This window comes from Gordionus sp. m RMFG-2023, chromosome 5 (genome assembly GCF_954871325.1).
Source record: "Gordionus sp. m RMFG-2023 chromosome 5, tfGorSpeb1-WG-v2, whole genome shotgun sequence".
Lineage (NCBI taxonomy): Eukaryota > Metazoa > Nematomorpha > Gordioida > Chordodea > Parachordodidae > Gordionus > Gordionus sp. m RMFG-2023.
In genome coordinates this window covers 17,369,090-17,382,073 of record NC_088779.1, presented here as the reverse complement: position 1 = coordinate 17,382,073, position 12,984 = coordinate 17,369,090, and the positions used below count along the sequence as shown (strand labels likewise).

The 12,984-nt window shown below is 27.7% G+C and overlaps 1 protein-coding gene across 2 annotated transcripts in view; it reads left to right on the top strand.

Annotated features, from left to right (window-relative positions):
* The first annotated feature begins 4,569 nt into the window (after positions 1-4,569).
* Positions 4,570-12,984, top strand: part of LOC135929652 (squalene monooxygenase-like) — a 32,266-nt gene continuing 23,851 nt past the window's right edge. For both annotated transcript variants that reach the window (XM_065466336.1, XM_065466338.1), the window contains exon 1: positions 4,570-4,693. In XM_065466336.1, coding sequence (XP_065322408.1) covers positions 4,583-4,693 — 111 coding nt within the window. In that variant the 5' untranslated portion in view covers positions 4,570-4,582. The remainder of the gene's footprint in view (positions 4,694-12,984) is intronic.

Genomic DNA, 12,984 nt, shown 5'->3' with positions numbered 1-12,984 from the left:
CGATTTTTACAAAATTGGCTATAACCCCTGTTTTTTTAGATAATATAAATAATATATGAATAGACACTTAAAACTATGCTCTATAAAGATGCCTTATGAAATATTTTAAGAATATAATCATTTTTTTTAAATTTTATTTTTTGTAAAAGTGAAAATTTTGTCCAGCAAGCCCCAGCGGGGTGGGAAACCACTTCAAGAGGCTTCCTTAACCATTAGTTTTTTAGGCCATAGTAAATTGAAATGTTTAGAATAGTTTTATCGTTTTATTGTTCAAAATATACTTGAAGCTAATCATGTATAAAAATTGAAAAATTTTGGTTAATTTAATGATTTGGATATAAAAAATAAGGATCTTAAGGAGAGATTATGATTTCCTATTATAAATCCTAAATACCAATCATAAACAGCCTGAAATTGCCTTTTCAAGAGAAATTTTATTATTTTAAATAATTAATTATTTAAAAAGATTTTTTGTCTATAGATGTAAACTAATAAAAATTATATTAGGATAAAATTTTCTGGATTGCCAAACCCCGGGGTTTACCTAACCCTAGTTTCCTCTAGTATGTATTAAATCTTATATTATACCAAATCTTATATTATACCAAATATAAAGTATTTTATTTTTTAGTGGGCAATAACTTGAATAATAGCATAAAAACTAAAATCCGATTATTTTTCGTTTAAATATACCACGAAGAATTTTAAAGTATATCAATTTAATGTAATGATATCATATTTAAAAATTATACCGGGCCCGAAAATTTAAAAAATATTATACCCAGCCCGAACCAACATTATATAAAAATATTAGTGTTGTTAAACGTCTCGATTTGAGCCGATTTTTAAAATCGGCTAACTCAACATTATAGCGAGGAAAATATTGCTTAAGCGTCGAGATTTCCCTAAAAGATGTTCAATCCTATGTGCCAGTGCCATCTATGAGCAAAATCTTTAGGCTTGCATAATATTTTTCTGGATAAAATATTGAGTTAGCCGTTTTTAAAAATCGGCTCAAATTGAGCCGTTTAACAACACTAGAAAATATACCCGGGCCAGGTGGTGTTTTACAGATCCCTAATAGGAATACAATTTTTTATGCTACTCTATACTTTGTAAATGGTTCCAGATTCATCGTCTAAAAATGGATATAAATATAAATACATCTGTGATGCAAAATATTCCCATGAGCTTATTTTTAAAAATGGTCAACTAAATATTTTCCAAAAAAATTACCTAGCTTGAGATTTCTAGTTATGAGCAAAATCTTCTGGCTTGCATAATATTTTTGATGGATAAATTACTGAGTTAACCATATTTATAATTATAAATACATCTTTTAAAAACGTATCTACAAACCGATACATCAACTATTAAATATCAATACAGAAACTGACTTAAAAAATTTATTGAGCTGATATCGCATCTATATACAAATATATATATAATTAAGATAAATGATTGTTAGATTTTAATGTTCTGAGCCCATAATTTGGTTGTAAATTTTACGACTAAGCAAATTAACACTATACATAAGTCATTTTGAATTTTAAAATATTTAAATTCTCGAACCATAGTGGTTAAATTTTTTAAATTTTTTATCGTGGAGTAAATAATAATAGCAGGCGGATTCAAAATAAATTTTTTCCGACTCTGAAGCCGACTCATCGAGTCGACTCATGCGGCTCATTGAGCCGCTCAATTTGAAATAAGTTTTGCGACTCCAACTTGAGTTCAAAGTCTTAAAAACTCGACTATTTAACAACACTAGCCGATTCTGAAGCCGACTCATCGAGCCGACTCATGCGGCTCATTGAGCCGCTTAATTTGAAATGAGTTTTGCGACTCCGACTTGAGTTCAGAGTCGTAAAAACTCGACTATTTAACAACACTACCCATATCCCCTTTGATGCTGACCACCCACTCCCTTCAGAAAATTAGGAAACAAACTGCTCTCACCCTCTAGCTCATGTAGACTCTAATTTAATAAAATTTCTGATGGAAGGTATAATCATTTTTAAATTCGAGAAATTATCTTGGCTGCACGTATACAATCCACCAAAGTTGAATTGTATTTAATTAAATATATAGCCAATCCATTCTTAACGATGAAAGATTAACCGTTAATATATCTATATCTATATATATAATATATATATATAGGAAGGAAGGAAGGAAATATATATATATATACTGAACACAATTTATGTTTATATTACAAAGTCTTCTAATTTGGGAAGGGTAAAAAAGAAAATGGTTATTCAATATATATGATGCTATTGTTATTTGAACAAATTTGATGGGGTTCTGATTTCCTTTTTTTGAGTAATTTGGATCTGGCAAAAAGGAGGTAGAGTAATTTTTGGAGAGGGGTAGGGGTAAATAGTAGTGTTGTAAACGAACGCGTTCAAAATGAACGCGTTCGTGAACGAAGTTCGTTTTTTTGAAAAAAGGTGATGAACGGCGTTCCTTTTTTTTTGACGAACTTTGAACGTGAACGCGTTCCTTTTCTTTTATGAACGCTTTCAATTTTACGTTCGTTCAATTTTAAAAACACTTTTTATTTTTATTTATTTGAAAAATTAATATTAATCCGCATTTTTTAACAAAAAAGTCTTATATTTTTATTTATTTGAAAAATCAATAATTAATCTAATTTTTTAACAAAAAAGTCTTATATTTTTTAATCAGCTGTTTTTACTTTTTCCTCTTTCATATTGCAATTTACTTACCATAACGTGCTACTGCTAGAGAAGATAAGATTAAAGTTTATTAATTGCATGGATATAAATATTTCATCATCAGATTCTGAAAATCAAAATTCAATATTAGATGAATTAGTATTACCATGGCCCAAATATCATAAATATTTCACTGTTTTAAAATCAAAAGGTAATTCAATAGTTTTTAGTATAGCTAACGCTGTATTAACTGCCAAGCGTTCATGCCTATCAGATGAAAATTTTAAAAAGCAATTATTATTAAAAATTAATAAGAAAAATTTTTTATGAATTCATTTTTTTATCGCTCTATTATATTGTATTTATAATTATATTATCAAAATAAAACTATTATTTTTTATCATGGCTAATATATTTTGTTGAAAAATATAAGGCATTTATTTATATTAAATTAAATTTAAAAAAAAATTTATCATAAAATTTTGAACGCATGAACGCGTTCATGAACTTTAAGGCGTTCCTTTTTTTGAATTTGAACGTACGCGTTCGATTTTTGTCAATGAACGTTGAACGCGAACGCGTTCGATTTTTTTAAAAATGTTTACAGCACTAGTAAATAGTAAAATTTTGGAGTAGTATTGGGCAAAATATAAAATTCGGAAGGGGTGGATGGAAACGTATGAATATACATTTTATTTAAACAAATTCAATATTTGATATAAAAATTATATATATTAATTCAAATCAAAGGCTATATTATAAAAATGCTTACACAAAATGAATTAATTTAATTTCAAGATTATTTTTATAGTCCTGATTTAATTATATTTTACATATATAGATATATATGAATGATCTAACTATTTTCTTGAATGTGATCATTAGGTTATATACATCTGAATTCATAAGACATAAATAATCGAATCCTTTATATTGATTTTGAAATAGAACACGAGAAAAAAGGAATGGTTTTTGACAAATTGCTATATGATACAAAATTATTATGCTATTTTGATTTAATTATGTTTATCTTACTTCCTTTACAATATAGATTATCCCATGTATGGATATAAAAACTAGCTTTCTTGATAAGTGATTGCATTTGCATTGGTTTTTTAAATATTTAACCTTATGTTTATTTCTAGGTTCTCTGTCTCACAATGCTAAATAAATGTAAAATACACATAGCCAACAGGGGCGTCACTAGCATTTACAATTCAGGGAGTTTAAAAATTATTTTCAAAATTACCTTTTTTTAGCTAATATTTTAAAATAAAAATTACATTTGGTGAGGGAGTTTTTAAATTTTTGAGCGAACTCGAGCAGGCGCCCCCTTCCACCCCCTAATGATGCTACTGATGGTCAACATAACCTTTTAATAATCAAATTTTTATTTGATTTGACATGGGTATTTTTTTACCTCCTCTTATTTCCCATTGGACGATTAAGTGGCTTTGCCTCTTAGGCGCACAAGTAACTGCGGCCTGCCAAAAAATCGTGGATAGTCCTTCTCTTAATTATTTTAGGCTTTTTTAATTCCTATTTGATAGGTTTGCATAGTGAACTGATCGTTGCTCTGTTGTATATATAACATTGATCATATCATTGATTAACTATTATATATATATAATCCATAAGGCTAAGCTCTTAATATACATATCACGTATGAATCCTCAATTACGTATTATTTCTATTTTTTATTCATTTATAAATATTGTATAGATGCTTACAGTCCAAGAATCTTGAAGGTTTATGAAAGAGATTTCATTTTTTTCAAATTTTGACCAATCAAATTTTTCGCTTTGCTAATCGTTCAAGTCGTGTGGCCTTATTTATATCATAATTAATCGTTATTTGGTGTGCATATGCATTTTGCATGATGGTTTACGCTTATTTTTAAAATGATAATATTTGGTAGATTGTCGTTTGTTATAACTGAGCTATTGTTGAATAATATATCAATTATATTTATAATCTTTTGCTTGACATATACTTTATGGAATAGTATAAAAGTAAGTAGTGAAAAATATTATTTAATCAATATTATTCATCCACTAACTTTATTTAAAAGAATTAAAGATTAGAGTGATAACAAAAAATTTAGATATAGTAATGATAAATAAAATATTAAATACTTTCAAAACAATTCAAATTACTTCATAATGGTTTCTAAATTATATAAAATTAATTTAAATGGTAAGCATAGCTTGAGATATTTTATTTATTGGCTTTTTTTAGATTATTATGAGTCAATTAAAAAAAAATATGTCAGTTTAAAATATCAAAATTAAAAACAAGAACAAACTAATATGTATTTATAAACCAAAATGAAGTAATCTAAATTTGTTACAAAAAATTAATAACTAGTTTTCACATTTGAAAGTAGGGTGCCACTGGTATTGCTACTTTACAAAAAGGTAGCATGCTGCTGTTACCATTATTTTTTGAAAGTATACAATTTTAAATTACTGTATTTTTAAAATATACTTGTTGTCTGAGGATTTTAGTTACATATCCATTTTTTCAACTTTACAGGAAAAATAAAATCTTTTTTAAATTTACCTGTTATATTTTTAATAAAATAAAATTCAAAATTTATTTCTCAAATTAAACTAATATAATATTCTTATAAAACTTGCTTTTATATTTTTTTAATTAAATATGTGAATATTTATTTTTCAAATATTTTAATCAATGGCAATTCTAGATAAAAACAAATTTTGAATATATTAACTTAAAAATTAAGTTCTTATGTGATTTAATATGTTTATAAATAATTCACATTTTTGTTTACTTAAATTAAATATTTAATTTATGAATCTTGGAAAAACTATTGAATGCATAAGTATTTCATTTTAGTAATATAAGTAATCTTATCATTTAATAATCAGCTTAATATATATATATATATTTTTATATCCTTCAATGTTCTTCTTTCTTGCTCTTCTAATTTTTATGATAATTCATTGTTTTATTATGATGATAGATTAGCATTTTTATTCTTTTTGTTTTTGGTCATTTCAATCATTACTAAATTTTTTTCAATTAACCCTAAAATAGGCAACAATGTTTATAACATTATAAATTTATTTTTTTAAATGATTTATATATAAATTAGTCCTCCTTCATGTAATATCATCCCCTCCCCCTATCCCCCAATTAAAAACTTAAAAATATATATAATCTTAATTAGAGATAGTGTTGTTAAATGGCTCAATTTTAAAAAAGGCTAATCCAATGTTTTAATCAAAAAATGTTATGCATCCTTAATAAATCTCCAAACCTTTCTTCCATCTATGAGTAATATCCCCAGTTTTGGGTAATATTGCTAAAATATTGGGTTGGCCATTTTTAAAAATGAGCCGTTTTACAATTACTAAAATTAGAGATCTGCAAATCATTGTCGGTTCTAAGTTCGAGCCTACCCACATTAGATTTTGTGCTGGGTCTATTTTTAGAAAATAATTTTGGTCTGGACTGGACCTAATATTTTTTTTAAATAAGTTGGAAGGGGTTGGATTGGGCTTAAATGTTTAAATATGATATCATAATATTTTGTTAATTAAATTGATATATTGTAAAATTCTTGCAAGGAATAATGTTCTAATATTTTTATTTGTAGAATATTTTTTTACGATAAAAAAATTAAATTATCTATATTTAAATAAATTTCGGATGGGCCAGGTGAACAAATAATTTTTAAAATTTTCCTATCCTAATTCATAAAATTAAGTAATTTAAACAGATGGTTATTATAATGCTGAGCTATTATTGGATAAAACACAGTAGGAAGAAGGATATTGACAAATTAGACAGGTTTTTTGAAAAATTTTTGGAAATTTAATTAAAAATATAAATAATCAATGTTTCTCAATTTTAAAATTGTCTGCATGTAAACTAATAATTTATGGGAGTCTTCATCTGATGAAAGGAAATTGGCAACCCTGCTTCCATTTAACTTGGATTTGGGCCATATCAACAAAAATTTTCTTATTACCTTGCAAATTTGAAAAATCCAAGTTAGTCATGGCCTGCTTCTAGTTTGTTGGCCCATGACTTCAAAATCTAGAACCCAATTCACTTAATATGAGTCAGTTCTTTGCACATGTACATACTATTCCAGTCTTTTCTCTTTTATTTTTCCATTGTGGGAGCTCTACCAATCATCTTTCTTAGGCTATCATTGGTCATACGCAGCTAGATGTAACCAAGGCTCTATCATCCCATCCACATTTTGCTACATTCAAAATCTTCTTCGCAGCTCACAAGCCCAAATTTCACACCAAACAACAAAACCGGTCTGATGATATTTCAATAAGCCTTACCCTTAAGCAACAATGACATTTATATCATAACTTCTCCATTCCATTTTATACAGTCTGCAGTATCCTACCATTTAACCCATAATGACAACCTTTATCTAATGAATTATAGACCCAAGATTGCTAAACATTTCAACTTTTTGGTATGGAGCAAGTTGCATTTGTCTTTGACACCGATCTGCAATGTTAGTTGTCAGTTGCACTATCTTAGAAGAGCTGTTGCAGAGGTCATATTTCTCCAACCTAACTGCCCAAATACAGACCACCGTGCTGCCATTACTTTGATTTCCTTGCATATCGCAATGTCATCTATATACAATATAGACAATGGTGCTGCCAGCATGCTTTCTATAGGAAACGGCCTTAGTTTTCAACTTCCGTTCTAGCCATTGAAGAGGAATCCTCGTAAATACATCGAATGAGTTGCACATAATTAGTGTTGTTAAAATACCGCGAGTCACGAACCCGACTCAAAAATCGAGTCGTTTTTGGACTGTAACTCAAAGTTTGAGTCGTTTTTTCGACCTCGATCTGTATACAAGCCGAAAAAACGACCTCCATCCAAAATATGGGTCGTATTTTTAAAAGACGACCTAAGGTTTGGTTTGATTTTTAATATCTAGTTTATTTTTTTTGACCAAAAGCCGACTAGGGTTGACTCCAATAAATATAAGATATATAAATATAATAATAACATTTAGTAGATATTAATATTATGGGCGGGAAAGTTATTTAAAACTTATTTTAACTATAATGCTCTGACTCACTATATAATCTTCTTGATGGACTGGCAATTGTCATCGCTATTTTTTAAAAAAAATTTGACACAAATTAGTAAAAATATAAATTGTAAACATGTTAAATTAAAATTTCAGTAAAGATGTACCATAGAAAAGTGACAATTATCATAATCGTTATTTTTGAACTTTAATGAATATTTTCAAAGCGAATAGGTAAAAATATTAAAATTTCAGTGAATATCCCATAGAAAAATGACAATTGTCATAATCGTTATTATTATACTTTTTTGTATTTATTTGAAGCAAGTAGATAAAAAATATTGTAAATATGTTAAATCAATATTTCAGTGATGAAGAACCATGGAAATGTGATAATAGCCATGTTAGTAATTTTTTTGAAATATTTTGAAGAAAATAGTTTAGATATAAATTGTAAACATCTTAACTAAAATTTCAATGAAAATGTGCCATAAAAAAGTGACAATGATCATAATTATTTTTAAACTTTATTAAATCAAATGGGTACAAATCTATATTGTAAAACATGTTATATTAAAATTTCAGTGTAGATGAACCCTAGAAATAAACAATTAGTTTAGTTTGCCCTATGAATCTTCATGAGGGCCATTAATCTCATAAATACTTGTTCAAAATCGGAAAGCTGAATTTATTTTTTAGTATTCATTTATCTTTAAAACATGTAGATAACATATAAAAATAAAAAAATGAATATTATATATATATATCAGAGACCTGCAGAGGCACCATTTGCACGGCCCGGCCCGGATTTATAGATTTAAGGCCCGGCCCGGATAAATTAAAAAAAAATTTTTTACGGCCCGGCCCGGATTTAAAAATTTGAGGCCCGGCCCGGATATTTAAAAAAAAATTTCAGGCCCGGCTCGGAATTTTTTAAAATTATATTCGACCTGGTATATACAAAAATTCACCTATGAGGTATTTTACCAAATTTTTCAGCGAGTATTATCGCTTATTATTTAAAAAATACATGAAAAAAGCTAATATTTTGAGAATATTATATTGAATTTATAAAAATTATTAAACTGTTATTTATAAAAATGGATATTTTGAGCATATACTATATTTTTTGCATTTATAAAAATAAAACTAATATTCATAAAAATGGTAATAATATTTTGAGCATATACTATATTTTATATTGCATTTAAAAAAATAAAACTAATATTTAATTTATAAAAATGGAAAATATTTTGAGAATATAATATATTGTATTTAATTTACTATTTAATTTATAAAATAAAAATAAATCGCTATTTAAAAAAATGCATGTATAATAAATAGTATTTTGAAAATATAATCTAATTGCACAATATTAATATAATTTATTTTATAATTTTTAAATATTTTATATTACATTTATAGGTTGGTTTTTCAGGTGTAAAAATTTTTATTAATTTTCATGGATTTACCATCACATTTATGTCTTTTTAGATGTGATGTACCATGTTTATAATTATAAGATAATATACTTGAACAATTCTTACATTGTACTTAGCCAGTGTTTTTTTATTTTCATCTATGATGATGTTAAATTTAGCCCATATTTCAGATTTTAAATTATTATTTGTATTTCTAAAAGAATAAATATTATTTTTAATTTTATTAATTATATCATTAGTATTTTGTGCCATGATATTCCTTTATTTGATTGTTTTGGTAAATATTCTAAAAATTTAGATATGAATTATAAAAAATATATTATTAATACTTGAATATTGGGGCTTATTTAAGATATTCCTTTATTTGATTGTTTTGGTAAAATATATTGTAAAAATTTAGATATGAATTATAAAAAAATATATTAATACTTTGAATAAATTTGCAGGAAATTAATAATTAGATCGATCTGTGGGTGTTAGGTGTGTTAACCATTACCCAATATTATATTAATCATAACTATAATATAATATAATCTTATAACCATTAACTCATAATGTTAAAATTTTTATAAAAAATATTAAGGCCCGGCCTGGGTTTAACAATCTTAGGCCCGGCCCGGATATATTAAAAAAAATTTTTTTAGGCCCGGCCCGGGTATACTTAAAAAATAAAAAATACGGGCCGGGCTTAGGGCCGGGCCTGCAGGTCTCTGATATATATTAAAAGTGAATGTATATTTTAAAAATATCTATGGCTCTAAAAAGAGCTTAAAAAATGTTTCTAAAAAACAGGTATAATTATGTTTAAAAATTTCTAATTGGAGTTTTTGTTTAAGAAAAATTGATTCGCGTTTTTCGTTTGTAATGTTAAAAATTTTACGTGCTAAAATTTTAAAAAAAATATATGTTGATTGTGAGAAATTGCCATTAGTTGAAATGACTATGGGTTGAAAAATAAAGTTATTTAGTATTGAGTATTTATTAATTTTTTTATTTTCCCCGCTAGTAAGAGGGTTTGAATTAATTGATGAGAGAAAGGAAGAGACGAAGGTTGCGTCCCAAATTAGGAATTTCCCATTGGACCATGGAGTGCAGGTTAAACCGTCAGGTCTGAGACCATCTTGTAAAGAGAGGTTTGTTGGTTCTAGGATGTTAGGTATTTTATCCTTATTAAAAGTGTTATGGATGATTTTATTTATAGCTTTATGCCGGAGGTGGCGACCTTGGCTGCGGGAGCAGTTTAGGCAGTGTCTTGCTTTTGGTTGAACGGGTAGGTTGCAAAGGTGGCAAGTGTGTGAATGTGTAAGCAAGCATCCAAGTCTAAATCCTATGGTAACTCTCAGTTGGTCATTGGTTAAGAGATTATCAAGGGTTAGGCTTGGAAGTGCCTCGAGCCATTCATGCCCACCGTATTTATCGTTTAGTTGAAGAAGTTGTATATCGCTGATATCGGAAGTATTATCGAAATCGAAGATATCCAACTCTTTGGCTCCCCACTACTTAATAATAAAATTTAGGAAAAAACTATCGATAAAACCTTCTCCGAGTTGCAAAACTTGGAAAAGTTCATCAATGATATCCCATCGCACTAACTTTTTTATCTATTAAAAAAGTGCCTATATTTACCTAAAATCTCGCACCTCTACCACTCATCCTCCTCATTCACCTCCTCAGGATTTTTCACCCAACATAATATTCGCTTAAAGACCATTATGGAAAGAATCCTTAATCTTCCATTATCAGACTTCAATTGGCACCTTGCTCAATTACCCTATAAACTTGTTAGTATCGACGTGATCCCCTTAGAATTACTCTCCCTATCTCTTTTTATCTCTAATCGCCTTTCGCTCAATTCCGCGATCTCATCTTTCTTACCCCCCAATGATGATCTCTTAACAGTAGCAATCGAAAGATGGAATCTACTAACCCCAGACCGTCAAATATTCCCAACCGAAATTTCTAATAAATCAATCTTGGAACCCCTTATAAAGAAGCTACAAAATAGTTTTAACCCTTCCGATATCAGCGACATTCAACTTCTTCACAACTAAACGATAAATACGGCGGGCATGAATGGCTCGAGGCACTTCCAAGCCTAACCCTTGATAATCTCTTAACCAATGACCAACTGAGAGTTACCATAGGATTTAGACTTGGATGCTCGCTTACACATTCACACACTTGCCACCTTTGCAACCTACCCGTTCAACCAAACGCAAGACACGGCCTAAACTGCTCCCGCAGCCAAGGTCGCCACCTCCGGCATAAAGCTATAAATAAAATCATCCATAACGCTCTTAATAAGGCTAAAATACTTAACATCCTAAAACCAACAAACCTCTCTTTACAAGATGGTCTCAGACCTGACGGTTTAACCTGCACCTTATGGTCCAATGGGAAATCCCTAATTTGGGACGCAACCTGCGTCTCTTCCTTTATATTAAATTAGGGTTTCAAAGCGTGATGTTATAAGGCTTATCGTTATTTTTTCAGAAAAGTAGCGTCCTATATTAACCACTTATTACTATACTTCAAAAATTTTTTTTTAAATATTTTTCACGTATCTCTATTACAGCAAATAAAAAATATGACTAAAATTTTAATATATATTTATTTTTTATTGCATCTTAATAATAATATTTCATAACAACACGCTATGAAACATTTTAAATAAGTATTTATATGAGATTGATGGCCTTCATGAAGATTCATGGGACAAATTAAACTAATTGCATTTTTTTAGTGTTCATCTATAAATTTTAATATAACATGTACAATATAGATTTTTACCCTTTTGATAAAGTTTAAAAATAATTATGATCATTGTCACTTTTTCATGGCACATCATTGAAATTTTAGTTAAGATGTTTACAATTTATATCTAAACTATTTTCTTCAAAATATTTCAAAAAAATTCCAACATCGTCACATTTCCATGGTTCTTCATCACTAAAATATTGTTTTAACATGTTTACAATATATATTTTTTACCTATTTGCTTCAAATAAATTCAAAAAATTATAATAATAATGTTTATAACAATTGTCACTTTTCTATTGGTCATTTTCACTGAAATTTTTATATAACATGTTTACATTATATATTTATAAATATTTGCTTTGAAAAAATTCAAAAATAACGATTATGACAATTGTCACTCTTCTATGGTGCATCTTCAATGCGATTTTAATTTAACATCTTTAAAAAATATATATTTACCAATTTGCTTTGAAAAAATTCAAAAATAACAATTATGACAATTTTCACTTTTCTATAAGTACATATTTACTGAAATTTTAATTTAACATGTTTACGATATATTTTTACCAATTTGCTTTAAAAAAGTTCAAAAATAACGATTATGATCTCACATTTCTTTGGTACATCTTCACCGAAATTTTAATTTAACATGTTTATATATTTTTACTAATTAGAAAAATTTTTAAAAAAATAACGATGACAATTATGAAATATTCATCCTCTAGTTCATATCTCGAGTTGTGAATTAAGTTAGTCGACTAAATAGATTCTGAGTAGGAGTAGAATGAACTCGACTATTTAACAACACTAGTTTCAATCCATTCATACCCCATTTGTGATATATATAAATTCTCGCATGTATAGTTTCGGTCTTATTGGATTTTTAAGGTTAAGGAAGAGAGGATCAAGAACGCTTCGACTGCTCCGATAACTAAAGATCTCATCGATTTTTTCAGCCCGATAATTAGTGACAAACTAAACTTTTTATAAATGCAAATATGAAATATATTTCAAACTTAATATTTATGTTAGTCTCTATTTTAAATGTTTTGTATTATAA